This window comes from Puma concolor, chromosome C1 (assembly GCF_028749965.1).
Source record: "Puma concolor isolate L17-30 chromosome C1, mPumCon1.1.hap2, whole genome shotgun sequence".
Classification (NCBI taxonomy): domain Eukaryota; kingdom Metazoa; phylum Chordata; class Mammalia; order Carnivora; family Felidae; genus Puma; species Puma concolor.
In genome coordinates this window covers 222,293,404-222,317,853 of record NC_141674.1, presented here as the reverse complement: position 1 = coordinate 222,317,853, position 24,450 = coordinate 222,293,404, and the positions used below count along the sequence as shown (strand labels likewise).

At 61.2% G+C, this 24,450-nt stretch overlaps 1 protein-coding gene across 2 annotated transcripts; it reads left to right on the top strand.

The window, feature by feature from the left end:
- Positions 1–1,379: 1,379 nt before the first annotated feature.
- Positions 1,380–5,464, top strand: LOC112848767 (putative aquaporin-12B). Of its 2 annotated transcripts, XM_025912569.2 has the most exons (3): positions 1,384–2,108; positions 3,700–3,816; positions 5,131–5,464. In XM_025912569.2, the coding sequence occupies exons 1-3, from the start codon at positions 1,502–1,504 to the stop codon at positions 5,334–5,336; spliced, it is 930 nt and encodes a 309-aa protein (XP_025768354.1). In that variant the 5' UTR covers positions 1,384–1,501; the 3' UTR covers positions 5,337–5,464. The 2 variants fall into 2 exon arrangements, with proteins under 2 accessions (XP_086576267.1, XP_025768354.1); XM_086720141.1 differs by lacking the exon at positions 3,700–3,816 and having other exon boundaries at positions 1,380–2,108.
- Positions 5,465–24,450: the final 18,986 nt, after the last annotated feature.

The following is a 24,450-nucleotide window of genomic DNA, read 5'->3' as shown; positions in this document are numbered from 1 at the left end:
GGATAGGGAAGGCTTGTGAGAGAGAGGGGTGAGGTGCTGCTGCAGGCCTTGGGGACCCCCAGGTGGGCACAGGGTGAGGGTAGGAGGGGCAGAGGCGTCACCCGTACCCCCAGCGGTGTCTGGACGGTGGGGCCTTTGCCTTGCGGAAAGCCCACCTGCTGTGCTCAGAGCCCATCTCCATGGCTCTGTCTGTCCATCTGCGGGGCACGGGGGTTGGGACATGGGGTAAGGTGACGAGGTGCCCATCTCCCACTGGCCCACCTGCCCCGCTGATCTCCCCGCCCCACTGTGCCCACTGCCTTGGGCCTGTTATGTCCAGGAGACCTTGACCTGGGCCTTCACCCGAAGCTCCTCCCTCCCCAGTGCCACGCCCCTCCCAGCCTCTGTCCCCCTCCCCTCCCAGTCCTGAGGGAGGAGCTCAGGGCCAGAGGCCCCTCCCCAGCCTGGCAGAGACCCCTCCCCCGGCAAGCTCCCCATCCAGCGGTCTCTGCACTGTGCCAGGCCATCTCCTTCTGCCTGGAATGACCCCTCCACCAGGGGCTGGCCGCTGAATCCAGCCGCCGTCAGTGACCCAACGCAACTGCTTAATGTCTGCTCTTCCCCAAGGTCGATGGCATACTACAGTCACTGTGACGTGTCGGTGACCTCAAGCCCCTGAGACTACGACCTCCGAGCTCGTGTCTCTGAAGCCTGGCCAGTGTCCCAAAGTCCCCGGTTGCTCTGGGCTTGAGAGCCAGGCCCCACAGCCTGTCCCCAGGAGGGCCGTTCACAGGCAGTCTCTGCTTACCGAGGGGGAACGGGTCTAGTCTTCCAAGGTCATTGTGATCTTGGGTCCGGAAGGAAGCACCTGAACGTCTCAGCCAGCCAGGCTTCTTGGAAATGCATCGTTATGAGTCTAGGCTGCTAGGCAGGAAAAGCAAAGTGCATGGTGGGCCGGGCAGACTTCTGCAGGGTCAGCTTCCTGAGGAGTCCGGAGCGGCCAGGCCGGAGCGCCCACGGCTCCCTCCCTCGCTTGTGTGGGGACACCTGGCCCGGCACGCAGCTGCCTTCACAGGGGGATCTGGGGCCAGGGGACCCACAGTGGAGGCAGAGCCAGGGCCCCTCACCCAGGTGGGACACAGCACAGGGGCAGGGAGCTGCCAGGCCGTGCCCACGGAGCCAAGGGCCCGGGCCGTGAGTCACGGAGCTCCGACGGAGGCTTTGAAGCTGCGTCCAGCACCCGCGGCTGGCCGAGTGGGGGCAGGGGGCCAGGCGTGCCTCAGGCCCCAGGGAGGACGCCTGACCTATGGGCGTCCCCTGTGGTTCTGCTCCCGGGCCGGCAGGTGGGGGGTGGGGGGGCGGGGAGGTGAAGGCACAGGTGTGGCGTTCGCAGGGACAGCCCGCCCAGGCGGACTCTCCCACAGCGGCCCCGTCCTCGGGGCTCAGGGCTCAGGGCGCGCCAGCCCTGACACGTCGGCTCGGGTCCCCCGCTCGGCCTGCTCCTCTAGGGGCCCCCAGGCCGATGGCCAGTCTGAACGTGTCCCTCTCCTTCTTCTTCGCCACCTTCGTCCTCTGCCAGGCGGCCAGGAGGGCGTGCAAGGCCCTGCTCCCGGCGGGCGCCTACGCCAGCTTCGCCCGGGAGGCGGTGGGCGCGGCCCAGCTGGGGGCCTGCTGTCTGGAGATGCGGATGTTGGCGGAGCTCGGCCCCTGGGCGGGGGGCTTCGGCCCCGACCTGCTGCTCACCCTGCTCACCCTGCTCTTCCTGGTTCACGGGGCGACCTGCGACGGCGCTGCGGCCAACCCCACCGTGTCCCTGCAGGACTTCCTCCTGGCCGAGGCCTCCGTGCCCCGCACGCTGCTGAAGCTGGCGGCCCAGGGGCTCGGTGTGCGGGCGGCCTGTGCCCTGACCCGGCTGTACTGGGCCTGGGAGCTCTGTGACCTGCACGTCCTCCAGAACCTCCTGGACCCGCACTGCAGCTCCCCCCTGCGCACGCCCGTGTCCCACGGCGCGCTCGTGGAAGGCGCCGGCGCCTTCCTCTTGCACCTGACCCTCCTCCGCCTCCGGAACAGCCTGCCCGCCTACCGGGTGCCGGCCGTGGCCCTGCTGGCCACCGTCATGACCCACACAGGTGAGACGGGGCTGCCTCTCCCCTGGGCCACGTCAGAGCCTCTGCACCCGCGTGGCCACCGCGCCCACCCGCACCTGCGGACACCCGGGGGCGAGGCCGCCAGCCAAGGGGGACCGCCGGCCCACGGAAGCTGCCGACCTCCCTTTCCCGGGAACCCAGTGGTGGCACGGCGGCCGGCTGGACAGGACCCGGTGCGGCAGGGTGGACCTGGGCCCCCGTCGGGGCCGTCGTTCTGGCTGGATCTTCCACATCCCAGCTGCTCCTGGCCATCTCAGGAGGCCGGCTCCCGGGACAGGTCGGGGCGAGGGGAGGGGCAGCCAGTGCGGTTTCTTCAGGGCCCAGGCCAGGCCCCGCCCCGCTCTGGAAGCCCCTGCGCATCCTCTGCCGCCCCATCCAAGAGCACCAGGTCCCGCCGTGTCTGCCCCCGCCCCCTCCCCCTCCCCACTTGGCCCCAGATGTCTCCAGGGAGGGCAGCGCCTCCCCCCTCCCATCCTCGCCCGCGCCTCGGGCCCCGGGCCTCCTGACCAAGCTCCCTGGCACCGCCCCCGTCTCCCGGACCCCACGCAGCCACCCTTCCCACCAGTGGTGCAAGCAGAGGGCTGAGGTCAGCTGTGGGATGTCCGGACTGCTGGCCTCACAGGGCAGCTGTCCCGGGCAGGGGAACAGAGCTGTGGGGGTGGGGTGCAGGTCATGTGGCCGGCGGCTCACTCCTGCTCGGGGCGCTAGGGCTACACCTGGAAGGGCCCGAGGGCCCAGCTCTCCCAAGTCTGCTTTCGGGGGCGGGCGGGGCCCGGTAGGGACAGAACCAGAGGGCCGACTTTCTGAGACGCCGTCCAGGGTCTGGTACAGAACAGACATCGCGTGCCCGGGAAGGCGCCGCGAGAGCCCGCGCACAGGCGGGGAAACTGAGTCACGGGTGAGCAGAGACTTGCCAGGAGCAGGGCTGTGCGTCCGGACTGCCTGGGGTCCCGCCCGGGGGGAGATGCCGGGAGCGCCTGAGTCGGCCCTGCCGCCACCCAGGGCGCCTCCTGGAGATCCTGGTCTGCAGACGCTTCCCACTCTGGTCTGCCCGGACGAGGCCGGCGCTCTTTGGCAGCGGCGGACGTGGCCGCGGTTGAAGGACGCTGGCTTTTCCCCCAGCCCCTCCTCACCTGCCCCGCCCCTTCCCCTTTCTCTTGTTCCTTCACTGGGCTCAGCCCTTCTCCACCATCTCTCTCTGTCTCTGCCTGTCTCCCTGTCTCACCGTCTCGGTCTCTCTCTCCATCTCTCTGTCTCTGTCTCCCTTTCTCTCAAGGACAAGTGCCCCCAGGTGGACAGAGGGGAAAAGAGCTGGGGGAGATGAGCGGTGGGTCGGGTGGGGGAGGTTTGCGGACGGACTCTTGTCCCAGCTGCTCCCTGATCCGGGGACCTTTGGCTTTGGCCGAGCAGCCCTCCTGCCCACGTCCCCATCAGTACAGGGGGGCGAGGACAGGCTGAGCCCCAGCCTGTGTGCCGGGAGCCACGGTGGGGATCTCCGGGGTGGCTCCTCTCCTGGCCGGAGAGGCGGCCGCAGGCAGGGCCCCACGGGGACGGTCTGTGCCTCCTCCCACAGCTGGGCCCTTCACGTCCGCCTTCTTCAACCCGGCCCTGGCCACCTGGGCCACGTTCCACTGCTCGGGCCACACCCTGCTGGAGTACATGCAGGTGTACTGGCTGGGTCCTCTGACAGGTAAGGGCAGAGGGGTCACCTGGGAGTCTCCGTGGGCAGCAGGCAAGGCCAGGCCTGGACAGTGGCTTGGGGATTGCCGCGCAAAGCATTTGTGGTGGACGTGGGTGCTGGGCGGGCAGGAGGGACGCACCCACGCCTGCAGGGCGCCCTCACGGACCCTGAGCCCGGGGCCCAGGCAGGGACTGCTTCTCCAGCACCTGGCCTTGGCCCCTCGGCCTCACCACACTCTCCACACCTTGTCCGGCGGGTAAGCGGGGTCCAGTGGAGCTCTGGAAGCTTCCTCCACTTCTCTCTGTCTACACGGTGGGCGTGTTCTCGGGGAGCACAGCCTCGGCCTCCCCGGGGCTCCCAGGCAGCTGTAGGAGCCATGAGAACTCCCATCGTTCCTATTTGCGACTTCACTTTCCACTTGACAGCGGCCTCCGGTGCATGTGGTCCGTCCACAGAAAGCACCGGGAAGAGAAGCAGTCCCTGCCCTGCCCGCATCCCCGCCCCCCTCCAGAGGCAGCGAGGGTCTCCTTAACCCCTCCCCCTTCCCTACATAACAGGCTCGCAGAGCCACTTCTGGGTTTTCAGTTAGGGCACTAACTCTCTCGGCCCTCCCTGTGACTTCCTCCCCCGCCGCCTCCCGGGGGACGGGCCGTGTGCACCTGAGAACAGCCCTCGGGCTCAAGGGGGCTTCCCTGTGTAAGTCCTTAGAAGATTCACGTACACTTGAAGAAAATGTGCTCTCCTGTCCCGCCGTGGCCCACTTACCTTCCCAGTGACCCTAGCGGCCACGTGAGAATTTAGGATTCTCTGCTCCACGAGTTCCGGGAAGAACCTGGGAACCAGGGGCCGGGCCCTGCCCTCAGCACACCCTGCACTTCCCAGCCCCGGCCCCACCCACACCCGTCTCCTCCCTCGCTGTCACCTCCACTCTTGCCTACACGCCCAACACAGCCATGCACAGGGATGACAGGTCACTTGGGAGGCAGCCCTGGGAAGAAAGAGGCTGTGCACGCGGCCCACGACATTTGTGCCGGCGACACCAGGCCCAGGTCCCCGGAGCCTGGCCGAGAAGTGAGCCCGGTTCCTGATGGGTCATGCACGTCTCCCAGGGGTAGGCGCAGGGGGCGGGGAGGGGAGGGAGGTGTGGGAAGGGCCAGACCAGGGTCCGGGCGCTGGCTCCCTGACGGAGGTGCGCAGGCTCCCCCAGGCCCAGGCCTGCGGGGCCCCCGTCGCACTGAGGGTCCCGGCTCAGTGAGCACCCGGGCTGCCTCATGCTGCATCGAGCCGACTGGGCCCTGTGGTCTGACGCCTGGTTTCTTGCAGGGATGGTCCTGGCCGTCCTGCTGTATCATGGCCGCCTTCCTCGCCTGTTCCAGAGGAACCTGTTGTACAGCCAGAAGAACAAGTACCGAACTCCTAGAGGGAAGCCGGCCCCGGGGCCTAGAGACACCCAGACGCCTGCAGAGGGGTGCAGAAGCCGGGAGCCTGGGCGGGGTGGGGCGGGGCAGCCGCTGCCGGGCCCCCGCTGAGCCAGCGCGGTCTGGGGGGAGGGCCGGGGCTCTGGCTGGACTCTGGGGCCTCCCTGAGCCGAGGGGGGACCGGACCCGCAGCCCTTTCTCCCCCCCAACCTTTCGTCAATAAACCATCACTAAGACCTGCCAGTCTCCCTGGCCTGACAGAGGCTTCTGGAAGGGCAGGCAAGGAAGGGCATATGCCATGGAGGCTGGTCTGCGTCGCCTCCATCTTCCCACGGGGCGTCTCTTGCCTCTTTACAGAATTAGGATCAAAGGGAAGACCGAGGAGGAAAGGCAAGAAGAGGTCCAGGGTGGGTCACGGGGTCCTGAGAAGATGCTGGGGTAGAGATTCCACAGGTGGTGCCTGGCTGCCCAGAACCCACCGCCCCGGAGGCCCGAGCAGCCTCCTCGCCCTGAGACCTGCTGGCCACGCGGGGGAAGGTGGCCGGAGCCTGAGGCTGCAGGGGAGCGGGCTGGACGCAGGGTCCGGGTCCCACCATCCGCCAGCATCCGACCCTCAGGGCGGCACGCCCCCGGGTCCTCGTGGCCGGGCAGGAGTGAAAGGAGAATTCCGCCCCTCCCCCCAACTTCCCGTGGCTGCCCCTTCGCCCCATTTTCATCCGCTCTCCACCTGGCCTGGCAGTGAGGCTGCTCCCTCTGGGCCCCAGTTCCCTCTCCCCTCCCCGGAGGGGCTGCTCCGGGAGGGGTGAGCAGGCCCAGGTCTCTGAGGCCAGCCCTGTGTGCCTTCTGGAAGGCCTGATGGGGCTACACGGAAGCTTCCAGAAGGAGGACCAGGTGCACACAGGGTTGGTGCCAGGATGGGGGGCCGTCCAGCCCCCTTTGAAAGGAGTCTTTGTGGGCCGGGGGGCCGGGGGTGATAGCAGAGGTTGTAGCCCCAGGACGGAGGGGAGGGTCCTGGGGGGCCAAGGTTAGAGGCTGGCTGGCACGTCTGTCCCCAGAGAACGTGGCCTCTGCACAAGTACTTCCAGGACAGAAGCTTCTGGTGCTCACTTAGTAAATTTTTTTTTTTTTTTTAAGTAGGCTCCACATCCGGCAAGGAGTCCAATGCGGGGCTTGAACTCACAACCCTGAGATCAAGACCTGAGATGAGCTCAAGAGTAGGACACTCGATCGACTGAACCACCCAGGCGCCCCACTCATGTAGTAAACGTAACCAGTGAGTTCGTACAGGAAAAGCAAACCTGTGCACATTGTAATAAATAATATCAGCAAATTATCAGAATTCCCTGAGGAGTTTAGGGTCTTTGTTTTGGAAAACTTCAACGTCATAAAGCAACCCCCACATGCTGGGAAGCGTGACTTAAATTTAAGGAACACTGCACTTGATGGAAAGAACACAGTTTTCATAATTTCCATACGAAGCTCTGATGAACTGATTACTAACGTGGGAGGCAACTTAAAAATTACTACAAAAAGTCGATGACGAGTTTAACACGAAGAATGCAAAATGGTTCCATACTGGGCCACTGTTTAATATAATCCCCCTTGTTAATCAATCTAGGAATAAAATCATACGATTATCTCCACCGACACTTAAAAGGCCTCTGAGAAAATATAACATCTGTTTCCTGTTCTAAAAGATGCTAGCGCATTAGGAAGTGGTGGGTCATTTCTTAATCACGCGTACACGCCTACGTGCGCACAGGGCGCGCCCACAACCCGACGCCCCACTCGGTGGGAACAGACCACGTCTGGCCGAGTCAGAAAGACAGTGAGGAGTCGCGGCTCCTGCTAAGATACGAGTGGATGAAACCGGACAAGAGGGAACAGTTAGAGGAAAACCAATTCCTATCTGCAGACAGCGTGATAGTGACACTGGAAGAAATGGACACCACAAAACCAATCACAAGCACTGAGAGCCTCAGGACGGTGGCGGAATGTCACATTAACAGGCACTAGGGCCGCCCGGGAGGCTCAGTCGGTTGAGCGTCTGACTTCAGCACAGGTTGTGATCTCTCTCACGGTTCGCGAGCTCGAGCCCCGCATCGGGCTCTGTGCTGACGGCTCAGAGTTTGGAGCCTGCTTCGGATTCTGTGTCTCCTCTCTCTCTGCCCCTCCCCTGCTCATGCACACTCTCTCTCTCTCTTAAAAATAAATAAACATTTAAAAAATTAAAAAAAAAATAAGCATCCAACAGGCTTCACATAGCATACAATGAGAAGAAAAATATTAGTAACAGCAAAGTTGTAAAGAGCTTAGAAATAAATCTAACAGGGAATGTGTAAATCCTGGTTCCAGTGAAAAATTTTTTAAATTCCCGAAAGACTTGAAAACACGGAAAGTCATCCCTTGCTCTTAGAAACGATATCCCAACATCCTAAGGATGTCAGTTCCCCCCAAGTTAACACATACGTGTTGATGATACAGTAATAATAGTAAAGTCATTAGCATAAAATTACATAATATAGAATCGTAAATATATAATAGTAATAAAAATAACAAATAATAACGCCAGAGTGCTTTGAGGCTGGATGCCAGATTCCCAGATCAGTATGAAAACAGCCAGCAAGAAAGCCAAGCAAACGCCGCAGGAGACACGCACGGGCGGTGGCACTGTGGTCAGGTCACCAAACACAGCTCAAACCCTCCGCAGTCACAGCACGTGCTCCGGGCGAGTGGACAAAGATGACTGTCCACAACCAGGCCCAAGTACAAAGGACACTCAGTATCTGACGGGCGCGGCCCCAGCGTCGCTGGGGAGAAAGCAGACATCGCGGTAAATGGTGCCCGGGCCGTGTGGGGGAGGGTTGACTCTGTGCCTCGCACCGAGTGAACTCCCAGAAGGGACTCGAAGCCATCGCAGACCTAACTGTAAAAACGTGAAAGCGGGGGTGACGTTCTTTCTACACTTGGGAGCGGGGGAGATCTCTCTGACCGTGACGGAAAATCCAGAAGCAATAAAGAGCATCGATACCTATAACAAATAGCAAACTAGGGAGAAAGAGTTGGCAACCTTTGTCACAAAGGGTGAAGACTAATGTACAAAGAACTCTTTAAAGAATAGTTTTAGCGGTGCCCGGGCGGCTCAGTCGGTCACGATCTCGAGGTTCGTGAGTTCGAGCCCCGTGTCGGGCCGGGACGGCTGGGAGCCTGGAGCCTGCTTGGGATTCTGTGTCTCCCTCTCTCTCTGTCCCTCCCCTGCTGGCACTCTGTCTCTGTGTCTCTCTAAAAAAATAAATGAACATTAAAAAATTTTTTTTCATTGTCTTCAAAAAACAGAGAAACCATGAATAGAAATGGACTTCGGTGCGCAGCGACAGGCTCGCACCCGTAAGAGGACCGCAAACCATGTCAGGTACCGTGTTCCTCCCCACAGTGGTAAAAAAAAACACACAAAAAACCAAAAAAACCACAGCTTCTCTGCACAAAGCCAGGCCTCCGCGAGCTTGCAGGGCAGGCAGCTCCTGCTGAGCCGCAGGAGCCCGGCCCCAAGACGGGGCCCCTGACTTCAGACGAAACCCTGCTCCCGCCGGCCCGGCCATCACTCCGGAGCCTTAGGACAGGACACTACACCCTGACCCCGCCTCCCTCGGTGCAGGGCCGGGAACAGGCCTGGGCTGTCGAGGGAAGGGACAGACCGCCTCCCTCCGGTGGAAGCCGGTCCCCGTCAGCTGGGGGGAGGCCAGCGGGCTCCCGAGCATCCATCACATCCTTCAAGGGGACAAACCACGGCCCTCAGCTGTGGCCCTCGGCTCCTCCTGGCCCCAGCTGGGCTCACCGTCCGGGCCCCAACCCCCCAGAGCCTGCGCTCTCTCCCACGGACTCTGCAGGGCTGGGACTTTCACACCGGCCCCCAGGCGGCTGCTGCCCCAAGCCCTGCGTGCAGCTCTGGGCTGGGCCCGCAGGGCACCGTTGTGGGGGGAGGTGCGGGGAGGAAGAGCTACCCCGGACCCGCTCAGGGGGACAGCCAGGCATCCAGCTCTTGCCTGGGGGCACCATAGTACCCAAGGGTCACACCTAGAGGGCCTCCCGCAGAGCTGGCACCTCGTGCTGAGTGCCTGCCGAGTCCCCTGCCTCTGAGACCTTTCCTCGCCACTTCTGGGCGTCACTGCTCGTGGCCGAAATAACCTGGGTTCTCAGAGGGACAGAGCCGGGGAGCCCACTCACCTGTTATGCCAGCCATGCAGGTGGCAAGGAAGTTGCCCACTCGAGGGGGTTAGATTCAGCCCGGGCACCAAGCCTGGAGCCTCGTATCCGCTTCACCTGAGCAGACTGTCCTTCCCAGCAGGGCCCACACCTGTCCGGTGTCAGTGCCTGAAAGTGTAACCTTTTCTAGAGCCAGTGGAGAGACTGTGATCTAGTCAAAGGAGTGAATCCTGAATGGTGGAACGGTGGGTAAGTGGAGAGAGATTTGGAGAGCAAGTGCCTCCTGGGCCAGGGCTGGCCTCCCGGGGGATAAGCGTGCTCGGGGTGCCGGTCAGAGGCCCGCAGCCCCTCCGGCTCATGAAGTCGGCAGCTCAGGCTGTGAGGTGGAAAAGCAGGAAGAGGTCACAGGCACGTGGCTGACCCCGGCAAATATTGGCAACACGGATGAGCGTTTCTGAGCCGTGCGTCCAGCAGGCCCAGGGGAGACCCCGCCTGCTCGTGTGAAGCTTCAGTGATAGCAATCGTTTTGACTAAAAGAAATGCCAATGGCCACTCCGGGGAGCTGAGTGTGGTCAGCCCGCGGGGAACACTGGCTACACCCTGCTGACTCATTTCCTCTTCTGCAAATTGGAGGCGTGTGCGGAGCCTCCAGGCCCTCCGCAGCAGGTCCAGCACCGAGCCAGCCGCTTCGCGGGGCTCAGCACGTCGGGTCCCTGTCCCACCATCCCCCGGGGCCCCTCGCCCGACCACGCTCTCCTAAGTGAAACGTTTTCTCACCCAGCCCGGGCTGGCTCACCCGGAGGGGCCCCCGTGTCCCACCCCACCTGTGGCCACTGCAGGAAATCGCCTTGAGTGCGAAATGGAACATGTATGTGTTTCTGCATGTTTGTGTCTGTGTGTGTGGACGTGCTCACTTAAATGTGCGCGTTCAGGGCAGGGGCCCGGAAGGCCCCCTAGCAGCTGGCCTATGTGGGGTGAGTCCCTCAGGGCCTGTGCCCCCGGGCTCCTCTGGCCCCTGGCAGGCACTGGCTCTAACGAAGCAGCCTGGGCACCTGCTCCTGTCCCTGTGCCGGCCACTTAGGGAAAAGGCCACTAACGTGTTGAGGGGCCTTTCCTCCGTCCCTGGCTGAGGCCTCACAGCCCCTGTGCACACCAACTGCCCGTTGACTCTGATCAAGTGGTGCCCACCTCTGCCTTGGACCCTCTAGGGAGGCAGGGCCACAGGAAAGAGATTTGGGGTGGACCAGAGGGTCCAATGGGCAGCTGAGGAAGGCCCTGGGGGGCCCTGCTTCTATTGGGGGAGCCCCCCAGCCAGGGGCAAGCTGCGGGGTGGGGGCTCTGCTCAGGGCCCGCTATAGGGGGTAGAGTGATGGGACCAGGGCTCTGTGGAGACGTGGCTGAATCTGGAACGGGGACAGGACATGCCCGAGTGAGCCCAGAGCGCCTGGTAGCACCAGGAAGTTAGAGAGCGCCTCCCAAACACCCACACGGATGGGAGCATGTCAAAGGGATACAGAGGCCAACTCAAAGAGCCCCCCCCATCACCAAGACCATCTGAGCAAAAAATAATAATAATATTGAATTACTGACCCAAACTATAAAGCAAGTGCCCGTGAACCCATGCCGATATACATAAATCACTGAGTAAATAAATCAATGAGGTAGAAGGAGACAACTCCTGTGTAGGAGAATTTCAGATCTTTTATTATTTGGCACGGACACTCTGCTCTCTGGGAGGGATCCTATCTCCTCACTCCCGCAGGGTGGGTTGCTCATAACGACTTCCTTCCGAAGACGGCAGGATGGAAACAGGAAAAGATTGGGGTAGGGAAGCCTGACACCCACCCCCTGAAGCAGGTGGCCAAGGTCAACATCAGCTGTGACGTGTCACGTCGACAGTATGCGTGCTCGGTAGGGCGTGATGAGAATGGCCTTGACCTCTTGGTCTTCCTCCCCAAACCCACAATCCCACAACCTAACAGGGAAAAACGTCAGGTAAATTCTAATAGAGGGACATCCTACGAAATGCCTGGCCGGTCCTCCTTAAAATGATCAAGGTCATCAAAAACAAGGGAAGTCTGAGAGGCCGTCCAGCCAAGAGGACCAAGGAGTCGTGAAAATCAAACACAGTGTCATCTCTGGCCTGGTGCACTACAACGGAGAAAGTACATTAGACAAAAGCCACATACTGGGGTCTGGGGGGCTCAGTCGGTTGCGCATCTGACCCTGGATTTCAGCTCAGGTCACGATCTCACAGTTTATGGGATCAAGTTCTGTGTCAGGCTCTGCCCTGGCAGCTCAGAGCCTGTTTGGGATTCTCTCTCTCTCTCTCTCTCTCTCTCTCTCTCTCTGCCCTTCCCCTGCTCGTGCTTTCTCTCTTTCACTCCAATAAACAAACAAACTTAAAGCAAAACGAAGAGAAACACATACAAACTGAAACATACATCAGAGAAACCTAAACTACATGAATGAACACAATTGACGTGGGTTCGTGGGTTGTAACAAACGGACTGTACTGAGGTGAGGCGTTAGCCAAAGGAGATCGTAGATGCGGAGTATATGGGGAGTATTTGCACTTCTCGATCTTTCTATAAATCTAAAACTACTCTAAAAAACAAAATCTGTGGGGAGAAAAACAAGACAGACAAAAACCAGAGAGAACGAACAATAGTTTTTTATGCGGCAGGATTAAGCCCTATTACATCAACACCTACAGAAAATGTGAGTGGATCAAATACACAATGGAAAGATCTTGGCAGAATGGCTATAAAAACCTGGCTCTAATCCACACGGTCTTTAAGAAACTCAGATCAACTGTAACCGCACGGGCAGGTGGAGGGTAAGAGGAGGGGGGGAGACCCAGCACGCCAACACCGGCCCTGGTGAAGGAGGCGCGGCTACGCAGTGTCAGATACACACTTCCGGGCAAGAAAACCAGGCCAGCGCGTGCGCACCAGGCGTCCAGGGACACGAGAGTCCACCCCCTGCGGAAGGACGCGTGTGCGCTTCTCTGCCTCCTCCCGATCTGCCAGAGAGCCGGAGCGTCCCTCCGGCCTGTGGGGCCTGGTGTGCGCTCGCACAATGCACGCCACCCGGGTCTCAGCCGCCCGTCCCAGGCCTCTGTCAAACCGCCACTCGGAAGATAAGAGTACGCTCTTTGGCCTGAAGCGGTGAACTCCACGGTCCCGGTGGCGGTGACGCCCTCTGCTCCTGTCCCCTGGCGCTCTGAGCACTGCGTCCCCAGGGCACCAGGTAAGTAAAGCCCTGTCCAGAGTCGGCGCCCAGTCGGTCAGGACCCACCGGGCCCCCTGGGGCCACCGGGCGTCGGTCCAGCTTGTCGGCTGCGCGCCCACTTCCGGAGCCACCGCCGGGGAGCCTGCCCCACAGCTGTGTGCGGACCCGCTCTTCCTGCGGACGGAGCAGCTCGTGTGGGCACGCCTGGCTCCAGGGTGCCGGAAGGGGCACGGGCAGACCCGGCCCGGCTCTATGTGCCCCCCTTCAACCCATCTCGCGGACGCGGTGGCCTCGACAGGCAGCCGCGCTGAGACACTCACCTGCCAATCCCGGTCACTTCTGACCCCGGAAGGGAGTTCTTCCTGTGAAATCAACACGTCCTGCTCAAACACACCCCTTAAATATGCACAGGGGTTTGCACGGGGCCATCTCTGTCCCAGACTGGGTTTCCATCTTCCGTCCACCCGATCACACGGCCAGCCCGTCGGCCACCACCCGTACATCAGTAAAAACCCAACAGAGGGGCCGACGGCACGCGGTTCCGTTCACTGACCAATTCACTTGTGCCGCCTTTGATCAGAGTGGTGGCCTAGGACACGGCCCGTTCCCCCTTGGAACAAGCCAGCAACAAGCCAGGCAGCCCTCGGTGGGCCAGCCGAGAGCTGCACGTCGGGGACTGTGCATGCGGCAGTGGAACCTGGCAGCTCCTCGGGGGGGCTCCCTGCTCACAGACGTGAGTACCTCTTTGCACCCCCGTAGTGGCATGTGCACCTGCAAAATACATAATAAAATGTCCCCCTGTCCCCGGCCTCTTCTGGTCACTGAACTCCCACTGCAGGATTTCTCGGGCATCACTCAGGACGCCACGAGTATTTAGGGTTTCAGGATCAGGTCATTTGGCCATAAGCGACGTCACTCAAAACCAAACAGCCAGCGAATTGGGTATTTTCTGCTCCAGTATCCCAGTGGTCGCCCCCGGGGGGCACTCACTGGCCTCTGCCATAGTCTGTCTGTGCTCCACACAGAGCCACAGCACAGGAAGCCCCCGTCCTCCCGCACTCCAGCTTCTGACAGCGCATGCGTCCGATGGCCATCCCCTTTCCCACCAGGTGTCCCATCCTCTTTCGAAATATTAGCCTCTTCGGGCTTGGGCCAATTTACCGGCCCCCATTTCAATGCCGGCTGAAGGGGGCGTTGACATGCCTTCTGGCTGACTGCGGCAGATGGGGAAGGAGCCCCTCGGCCAGCACAGCGTCTGTCCCCACAGCACGGTCAGGTACAGCAGATGTGAGATGCGAATCCCTCACGGACGCTTTCCAGTTTTCATCCAAACCTTCACCTTATAGTGCAACCACCTTGCACTCCCTGATCTTCCCGGCCTGCTTCCAGGAGGTTCTGGAATCGGGGCACGGGGCTCCCACGCCAAGGGGTGCCCGAAGGGAGTCCCTCCGAATCGCCCCCACCCTCCAGTGAGCCTGCTTCTGAGGATGCAGGTCTACAGGGAGACGCTCTTCTTTTTGCTGAAATAGCTTTGGTTTTCTCTTTCGGTTTTACTGCTGTTAAGTGGTCATTCGTGGCTCACGTGGGAACCTCTCAGATTATAATTCTCAGACGATGTTCTACAGCTTCAGGTGGCTTAGACAATTCTTACAAGTGCTTCAGTGTTATTCTCTCTGTGGGAAGTGTCATTACAGTATTTCGTTGTTGCTAACGAATGCAATAACCCAGACACGGCCAGATTTGGTCTCCTAAAATAAATGCAATTTTTTCTCTTTTGGTTTCATGGTTATTATCAAGTGATTACCCAACACCTCAAGTGGAGAACTGCTAAGATTATAATCTCAGGGTAGTGTTTTATGTGTTCGTTCCACACGTGTGAATCTTATTAGTAAATGGCTCCCATCTCATGTGATTTCTAGACGGAGCAAATCGAACATTCCCGTCACTCTACTCAACACGTCTCTTCTATTGATCCAGAAACTGCGATATTTGGGCTCTCTCGCAGAAAGCAATTTCCTCCCGTTTGGTGTCACTGCTGTGGTTAGGGGACCATCGCTCAGGTTGACGCCGGACAGGACGGACATCCCCGGGACGGCGACATGTGCGCGGAGCTTCCGTGGCAGAGAATTTCCGAGCGCCCTGTCCCTTCCCGGGTCCTGGACCGGAGGACGGGGTGGGGGTGCGGCCGCTCTCAGGGCCCCGAACGGGAACTTGGGTGTGGACGGACAGAAGGATTCGCTCTAGTTAGGAGACCGATAGGTTCGACTCACTAAATTTAAGTTAAAAAAGTTTGGGGGACACCGTTACGACAGGTCGTGGTTTCCTTCAACACTCACGGTGTGAGCGTGTCGGCTCCGGGAGGCCGGCCCTGTGGACGCGGCTGCCTCCCCGCCTCTGCCCCGGGAACCAGGTCCCGACAAGGATCTCCTGCTCGCGTGTGAGTTTTCCTCCACGGGCAGCCCGTCCTCACCCAGGGTCCCCCTGCCCCACTCTGACCCTGGTCAGCGTCTCAGGACCCGGCTCCCCAGAGCTCACTTCGGGGGTTCCCACAGACGAGACGGGCCCATGGGCACATCCGACGGGGACCCGAGCCCAGCAGTGACCCCGAGGGCACGGGGTGGGGCTCGATCTGCTGCAGCCAACCTCCCCGGGCCTTCTTCAGGGAGACAGCCCGAACCTCACCAGGGCAAGTGCCCCAGGTGACCCTGAGCAGAGGTCACAGGTCAGACCTGCCACCCTTTAGCCGGGCCTGCCCCAGGCAGATTCTGAAGGTGACAAGGATTTTCCAGGAACCCCCCCACCCCCTTCCCTGCTCTCAGGTCTGGTGTTTGGTTTGGAAAAGACCTAAGAGGTCAAATGGCACTTTCGCCCCCTCCCTGGCCCCCTCTGACCTCAGCCATGGCCTGGCCATCCCCAGTGACATTTGGAACAGAATGTGGTCAGTTTAGAACTCGGCAGGGTGGGGCCTGGGGACACAAGCACGGTTGGCCTTGGGCAATCGTGCTGGTCTCAGCTCCCCACCACCCTGTGGTCAGGCTGGGGAGAGCTGCTGTGGGACCCGGCTGTGGGCGTCCAGCTGTCCTTCAATCCTCAAAGCGCTGTCAGAGCACGTCACTGCCAGGGACAAACGTCCACACCACCTGGAGGGATGGCGGGTCTCCTTCCCAGCTCTACACGGACGGCTGCCCCTGAATGAGGTGCGCGTGGGGGCTTTGGGGACTTCGTCCACCTGGAATCCACGGCCCACGGAAGTGGTGAGCAGGCTTGTCCACGCAGAGGGCACGGAGCTCTGTCCAGCCCTGGACGGTGCCCAGGAACCATCCATGTGGGTCACTGAGATGGTCCAGCTAGAGCCCCAGTCGGCTGAGCAGGACGGGCCTGAGGGGGACGGGTCTCCAATCTCCTCCCTGGTCGCAGTGTCACACGGAGGCCCGCCTCGAGCCTGCGCGTGACAGGGAATGACTCTGGCCCCTCCAGGAACCATAGGGCCCCTTCTGCTGAACCCGTTGGGCTGATCAGAACCAGACTCGTCCGGGCCTGTGATGCGTGGTGCTCTGCCTGTGGTCGCCCTCAGTGGGCCTTGTGACCAGAAGCGGAGAAGGCCTTGCTTGGATCCTCTGCTCCCAGAACAAACCCGGGGGGACTTGCTCCCCGAGTCCAGTGGTCACCCTGCCACTTCGGGGCTCGAGCAGCTGCCGAGCTCAACCGAGTCTCAGCAGCCCAGTCAGGGGCCAGCGGAGGCCCTTCCTGCCCTCGACGGGGAATACGTTCAGGCTCAGTCTTCATTTCCCTTGGAAACCTGGACTCACCTGCCGGTTTCTGCCCAGCAGGCTGAACTCCTGTGCAGTCGGGTCCCCTGGAAGGAGGCCCACCGCAATCGGTCATGTGACGGGAGGTGCCCGTCCCGGGAGACGCTGCGAGGCGGGGACCCCCACCTGTGTGCTGTGTGGGCTGCTGCCCGGGTGTTCAGGGAACAAAAAGGCACTGGAAAAGGCCATGACATCTGGACACGGAGGACGCTCCCAACACCTGCCGAGGCCACGGCACCGGACCTGGGGGGAGGTCCCTGCTGGCTCTTTCTGGTCGTCCTATTCCCGCTGCCACTCATTTGCCCCCACCTCCCTGCACCTGCTTCCTCCTTTTCTCCTGCCCCACACATGACCAAAGTGCGCCAGGGTGTCGCCTGGGGATGGGGGCACAGGCGCCTCGTGCTGGGCCTGAAATCCAGAGCTGGAAGCCGGCAGCGCTGGGGCCGCACTCTACCTGTGTCCGGCTGCTTCCGGGCACCTTGGGACATCCGCCGGGCTCCGCCTGCCTGCCCCGTCTCACCTTACAGCCGTATGGCCAGACGAACCTCCTAAGCCACAAACAACACGGTAAGGTCCCACTGCCGAGAGCTTCTGTGTCACTCAGACACTCAGATCTGAACTCCCAGCTGCCGTGGTCTCACAAGCACTTAGCTATTAGCTCCTCCCCTGGTTGGAGTAGCTGTAATATGTGTGAGGCCACGACCCCCAAAGCAGAGAGGTCACAAAACCCTCACCACCTCCCGGTTCGTCCCATCAACCCCTGCTGCCCCCTCCGGGGCGGCTCCCTGGGACGGCAGACCAGCTTACCTTCCTGTAGCTGGACGCTGGTCTTTCCCACTGCTTCGTGACCCATCCTTCCCCTTGATTGCGCTTGGAACCCGCGGACCTACACGTAGCAGCTGTTCCTTTAAATACTTCCGAAGGTAGATTTCCACCCCCAAGGTCACCTTTGACACTTAAATTTCCCTCAAGTTTTTATCTCAACCTTCAATTTTGGAAAACCGAACTGGACCTTAAATGAATCAAAGACTCCTACTGAGCTGGTTCTAACTCTGTCAACAAACCCAGCCCATCGGGAAAGGAAACTCGGGTGGGCTCTCGGCTACAATATTCCCTGTGGTGGGAGAGAGGAGGGACCGCGTGGCACGTAAGAGACCATGGGCACCTGAGACCAGGACCTGCAAACTGCCCCCCCCCCCCCCCGCCCCGGACACCTGCCGCCCTCAGGCACCAGCGGGTGGCCCCTCGATGCCCCTGGGACCCGCGGCTCCGTGCCCCACAGTGCTGCCATACAGGGGGCCACTGCTCCCGGGCACCTGAGCCCCGCGGGCTTCTTCTGTTCCAGGGCTGCCTGAGCAAATGAGGAGCCCCTGCCTTCGTGAGCCCAGGGGGCTCCGGGCTACAGCAGAGCCCACTGCGCACAGATCAAGGAGAATGGCCCGTGCACGGGGGACAGAGGAAGCCGCCCACGTCTCTGCCCACGCCCACCACCCTGGTTGTGGGCACGCACACCGGGGGCGGGCTAACCAGCTGAAAGCAGCCTGCTGCCGCTTTTCGTAAATAAAGTTTTGTTGGAACGTGACCTTGCCCACTTGCCTCGCCCGCACGGCGTCGTGCGCTGCTCTCCCCCGCGGGCACCGCTGGCGAGCCCCACAGCAGACTGAAAATACCAATTCTCCGAGCCTTTGCAGAGAAGCATGCTGACGGCCCGTCGGGACCAGCTTTGCGGCCCACGCCGGGACGAAGGGGCGCTTCATTTCTGACGGCTGCCTGCAGGGCGGCTGTCTGGTTCAAGGGCTCTGCCGTGGCTGCTCTGGGCCCACTGAGGATGCCGCCTCCGGGCGGCCTCCCGCAAAAGCAGATTCCGACAAAGGGCAGCTGTGACGTCACAGACCTCTGCTCTCCCCTGCAGCCGCTTGACTGCTGAGCCATCGTGGTCCCCAGCCACCGCGGGTGGTCCCACAGAAGGTCGGCATTCGAGAAGGGTCTCTGTCTGGGATGAAAACAAGACAGAAAGGCATATCTGTCCCCTGCAAACGTGACCCAGTATCACCCGCCCGGCCCCCGTGGAGGACCACTTCTTGATGTCCAGTCACTCCCACAGGCCCAAATCCTCCCGCAAACGCGAGGCCTCTGTTCGCCCCACGTTTTCTGGAGATGCGGCCCCCCGCCCTCACTGCGGAAAGCGATAAACCGACGCGGGATGCTGATGGCATCTTCATGGTCTCTGGCTGCGGCCTTGATACAGGTGGATGTGTTACCAAAGGAATCCTGACTGCGTGTCACGGGTGGCCGTCCCGCCCTCATGTTCGGCCTCTCATTTCTAGCCCAAAGCCGGTGCCGTCGCCGGGGCTCTCCAGGCCAGACCACGCTTCCCAAGTCTGAGGCAGGGCCACCCCAGTATCTTGGCAGAGAGATGGTGACCAGCTGGCCAGCCTCTTGGACTGACCCCGATGGCACAAACAGTGGGACCAAAGCCTGCAGTGGCCGGACCCACAGGGCGTCCCAACAAGGGCCGGGGTTGTTTCTCAGAGCACCGTCTGCTCACTTGCTAGCTGTGTGGGGCAGTCCTAGAGGTTCTGCAGTGGCTGAGGGAGTGCCCGTGCAGGCCTTCCATTATCCCTCGCTCGGGAGTCACCCCAGGAGTCCTGCCCTGGTCCCACAGACGGTGCTATGGCTCAGGTTCCCAGGTCCGGGCCGGAGAGAGGGCAGCTCCTCGGCCCTGTGACCTACAGCCAGGGGTGGGGTGGGGGCACCGGAGGTGGGAGCTAAGGTCAGGCTCCAAAGGCACAGACGTAAGCTTTAAATATTTAGACTAGCATGTGGGTCTCCACCTGTAGTCATGTCCTGGACCTCACGAATGTTAGGGGTGACCCCCCTGGATCCGAGGGTCCTCAGGCCACGTGGGAGAGCACCGAGGTAGAGAGGCAGCAGGCCGGTAAGCATGCCCCCTGCATTTGCACTCATGCAGCCAGGTTCAAGGGCCACATTCTTTTTTTTTTTTTTTTTTTAATGTTTATTTTTGAGAGAGAGACAGAGCGTGAGCAGGGGAGGGGCAGAGAACGAGGGAGACACAGAATCCGAAGCAGGCTCCAGGCTCCAAGCTGTCGGCACAGAGCCCGATGCAGGGCTCGAACCCACAAACCGGGAGATCATGACCTGAGCTGAAGTCAGACGTTTAACTGACTGAGCCACCCAGGCGCCCCTCAAGGACCATGTTCTTAACTGCTGGACCATGGGCCATCCTGTGCAAGCTCAGTGTCTGAGGGCCCCAGGACCCTGGACTCCTGGGCAGAGCCCAACAGGGCAGTGGTAGGCAGTTTCCAGAGGCTGGGGGGTGGGGGGGAGGGACTAAGGAGGGAGCTGCTGTGGGGTAAAAATGGGAAGAGGTGGGATGGGTGTGGAAGGAGAAGGAAACCTTGTTTAGCATGGAGTCTGGAGGCCAGCAGGGGGAGCTCTCGTGCCCAGCACTGTTTGTCAATTGCAGATCCAGCGGGTGACTAGGCCAGCTGACCAGAAAGAACACTAATATGAGAGGAAAATAGAGGATTTTGTTCAAACCCAGATTAAGACAGCTGCCCAGGAAACACGAACTTCGCAGGGAAGAAAGTGCTTCAGAGAGTGAACGGCTTTCACAGGGTTCTATACCTTTTGCATAAAAAGCCACAAATCAATATGTCAGAGGTATATCCTTGTTAAAGTTCAAAAAGATTATAGATTAGCGCGTAGGCAGGATCATGAGTATTAATGGCATGAGTATAATTAATGCAAGGGAGTAGCAGCGATCCATACGTGCAGGACAAGATGGTTTTCCTTTAAGCTACTCATTTACAAAGCAGGTGGGTAAGCTATGCACGGTGGGTGGGCCATAAATCGGGCTTTTGGTTTAAATATAAAGTTAATATAGACTCATGCTGCCTTAGAAAGAAATCTAAAATGGCTTCCCTCATATAGCAGCGCTTGAGAGAGTTTTTCTCTCAGCAGAGGAAGAGAGGGACCTTGCAGGTGGCTGGCCACCACTTTTCTCTGCCCGCAGGAGGAAGGAAGGTTTTCTCCTCCCCTGGCAACAGCCCAGCCAATGAGAGGCAGTCACAGCCAAAGACAGCCCAGCCAATAAGAAGCCACTACCAGCTCCTAGTTTACTCCAATGGGCTTTTAGTTTATAACAGTCCCTTTCCTTAGAAAAGATCTGCCTGGGGGGGGCGGTGGGTGCAGCTGGTTTTCTGGACTTGTCTATGGTTTTGCTGTAGCTCGCTGGTCCTGGGTTGCAATTCTCTGCTCTTCCCATAACCATTTCTGGCTGGTAAAATACCCGCAGTTGTAGTTTTCGGGTTAACAGCGGGCGCCGCGCTCCCGGGCGTGTGCTGGGCGTGAATCGGGCAGAGGGCGGGCACCCTGGGTTTCAGTTTTGCTTCTCGCCGGGAAATGGCAGGGGCGGGCACCTCACTACCCAAGTGGACCTTGTCTGGGAGGGCGTGGAATTCCCTAAGCGAAAGCCAACACTTTGCGATGCCAACTGCGCGCCAGGCATGGTCTAGGTGATATACTTACTCCTTGCTGAACGGGCACTCCCCTCCCCCCATTCATAGGTCGAAATCCTAATTACAGACGTGAGGGGATTAGGAGAGAGACCGTGCAGAGCCACCTAGCCCCTCCAGGTGAGGACCCGGGAGGTGTCTGAAGCAGGGAGCACGCCCTTCCCCGGACCGACCCTGACGCCCCCTGATGTCTGACTTCCAGCCTCAGAACCATGAGAAATAAAGACCGCGCAGTCCGTGGTGTTCCCATATGGCAGCTGGAGTAGATTTAAGAACAGCCCTGGAGCCAGGAGACACCAGAGGGTCAGGGGACCTCAGGACAGGACTGAAGCCCCCGGACCCCTGCCCCGTGCTGACCGCGGGAACTGGCAGGCCCTCCCCACCACGCATGGCCTGTTTGCACTTTGGCGCGTCCCCGTCGATTGGGGATTCCCTCCCTAGATTACCTAAAACCTCAATCCTGCCTGGAGCAGCTGGGTGGGGAGAGGGGGTCTCTCCCATCTTTGCCCCCTGTGCCCAGCGCCAGGGTCCGCCCCTTGCTTTTCTTCGGGAACCCAGAGCCGTCTTTAGGGAGAGAACGGGGTTGGACCAGCCGGCGGCAGCCGCACAGAATGGGCAACGACCTTTGTAGGGACCGCGGCCGACCCACCAGCCTGGGAGGGAGGGAGGCGGGGGCGGGGTGGGCGGGGCCGGGCGGCAAGGCCCCTCTCCGGCTCCGCCCCCCGCGGCCCGGGGTGCCCCAAGGTCGCCCAGGTGGAGGCTTGCAGAGCAGCGCCAGGGGCAGCGATGCGGACTCGGCCCTGGTGAGTGAGAGGAAAAGATGCCACGGCCAGTGCCCGCGGCGCGGGGCGTGTCCTCGAGGTGAGTGGGGACACAGATGACCCCTCGGGCGGCCCTGCCCCCCTCTTCTCCCCACAGCACCTACCTGAGGGCAGAGGGTCACACCTCTGCCTCCCGGCTGCCTGGGTCCCCTGCCTTTGCCTGCCCCCTGCTTCCTCCTGGCCCTCGTGCCCCTCCGCACCTGCCCGGGGTCACCCTAACTCCTGGAAGCCCGCTTTCTTCCCCCGTAGCCAAACCACTCGAGAGCGCTGCACCCCCATTGCCGCCCCAGCTCACCCCTGACGGCCTGGCCCGCGTCACAGTCCCAGCCCCCATCCTGGTCAACATTCACTGTTGCCACCCCCGGGCCCCCACTGACGTCCTGGTCCTGCCGCCCAGCCCCCAACTTGCAGCACAAGGAGGTGCCGCACCAGTCTGAAGCAAAGCCTCCTGAACACCGTCCGAGGCCTGCCTCTCCCCTGCCAGGCCCTCCGTGACCCAGCCTTTCCCCTACCCACCCCTCCGCGTGAGCCTGTGAGGCTCCCCGTGTGCACGTCTCAGGGCTCAGCGCCTAGAGGGTGTCTGCAGCATGGCGGGTCCGATATACGCTGCTGATGGTCAACACCGGAGCTCGGCCCGGAAAGCAGCACCCAAGGTGTCCAGGAGTCCGGTCCCCCGTGGCGGCCCTTCAGCCTGCTGTGCCCCAACGCTGCCTCCAGGCTGGGACGGCCTGGGTCTCAAAGGGATCAGTCCTGCAAGCTGACTCCGGGGCGCTCCTCCTGGGGGGGAGGCGCCCTAAAGGGGGTGCTGGGGAAGGGGGTGAGCCCACGTGCCTCCCGCGTGCTTGCCAACAGCCTGAGCCCCAACGAGCAAGAGCCCCCACCTCTCTGGACCCCCACGCACACCTCCCCAGAGTGGGACGTGGGCTCGCTGGGCAGAGGGCGGCCGGACTGCAGCCGTGGACTCGGAGGGGAAGGCCGCCTGGCTGAGCCGGGACCTCCGTTCACCGCCGCCCTGAGTGTGCTCCGACAGCTGGCTGTGGAGGGCCTGGCCCTCCAGGGGTCACACTCCTAGCCCAGGCTTCTCTTCCGAGGAAGGCTCCACCTCATGGTGACACAGGAGCGCCCCTCTTTCGGGAGCCCCTTCCGGATGCACTGGTGGTGAGGATTGGACCGGGGACTTTATGCCCTACGATCTCTGTGTGTGAGGAGGGGGGCGATGCGGGCCAAAGCCGTACTTGCCCTGGTCGGCCAGCTGCCGCTCAGGCAGCCCCAAGAGGACGGAGGGGCCAGTGACCGTGGCTGTACTCTCGGCACCCCGGCAAGCTCCACACCTGGGGCAAGGACAGGACAGCTGCCCTCGGCCTCGGCCCTGGAGCGGTGGCCAAAGGCACCGATGCCGCCGTCGGCCTTGGCCACACAGATGGCCTCTCCGAGGAGCCTGCTGAGCGGTGGCCAGAACGAGTGCGCCGGGGGGAAGGTGAGCCGCTGCTGGGGACGCCAGTCGAGCCTGGGTCTCCAGGCAGCGGAAGACCAGGCCTCGGCGGGGCACCTGCACACGCGGAACAGGACTGACCACCAGGCCGTGCCGACCGCCATGCAGGTCCTGGCCTCAGCTCGAAGCTGGTGGTGCCGCAGGCTGACAGGTCCGGCCTGGGGCCCAGCCCAGAGGCCCAGCTGCTCTCATTCCGCAGGAACAGATCTCCCTGTGCGGCCGCGGGCCCTGCCAGGCAGAGCGCTCTGACGGTGCAGGTGTCGGGGGTGGGGGTGGGGGCGGGGCAGGGGGAAGAGGAACAAGGTGAGGGGAAGGAGGTAGGGGTCCGGGTGTCCCATTCTCCCTCTAGTCACCTGAGGCTGTCGGGAGCCCCCACCTCTGCTTCCTCGGCCCCAGTTTGGGGCCCCCAGCCTCCAGCACGAGCCCCTCAGGTCTGTGTCCTGCCCGGGCTTCCTAGTGGAGGTGTTTGTGCCGATCCCATAAGTCCATTCCAAGCCGGGCCCTCGGGCCCCGGCAGGGTGGACACCTCCTGAGAACCTCAGCATTGTGGGGAGAGGCACCCCCCAACCCTCAGCTCAGCCTGTGGGTGTCCACGAGCCCGGCCCAGAGTGGGAGGCCCCCAGCGGTGCCGGGAGACTTGAGGGGTGCGGAAGAACGGGGGCTCGGGGAAACACCCCGAATCCCTGAAGGTCAGGACGGGACCTCTTCGATGCTCTGTAAGAACCCACGGAACGGTTTTTACAAAGGAGTGTCTTTAAAATTTTTTTTTTTCAACGTTTATTTATTTTTGGGACAGAGAGAGACAGAGCATGAACGGGGGAGGGGCAGAGAGAGAGGGAGACACAGAATCGGAAACAGGCTCCAGGCTCTGAGCCATCAGCCCAGAGCCCGACGCGGGGCTCGAACTCACGGACCGCGAGATCGTGACCTGGCTGAAGTCGGATGCTTAACCGACTGCGCCACCTAGGCGCCCCCAAAGGAGTGTCTTTAAGCTTGTTTAGTGGCTGTGTCTCTGTGAACGTCCTGTGGCCCATGGGACGTACTTGGATTCTGTCTGCAGTGGTGTCACCGGCCTGAGGAGAGACCTGGTCGCCTCTGAGAGATTTTGGTTCTAATCACCGTCTATAG

What these genes read in the sequence shown, in the direction of transcription:
- LOC112848767 (XM_025912569.2), top strand. Translation starts at nt 1,502, where the DNA reads ATGGCCAGTCTGAACGTGTCCCTCTCCTTCTTCTTCGCCACCTTCGTC. An exon ending in CACCGTCATGACCCACACAG is followed by an intron (nt 2,109 to 3,699) that starts GTGAGACGGGGC and finishes CTCCTCCCACAG; the next exon opens with CTGGGCCCTTCACGTCCGCC. An exon ending in CTGGCTGGGTCCTCTGACAG is followed by an intron (nt 3,817 to 5,130) that starts GTAAGGGCAGAG and finishes GGTTTCTTGCAG; the next exon opens with GGATGGTCCTGGCCGTCCTG.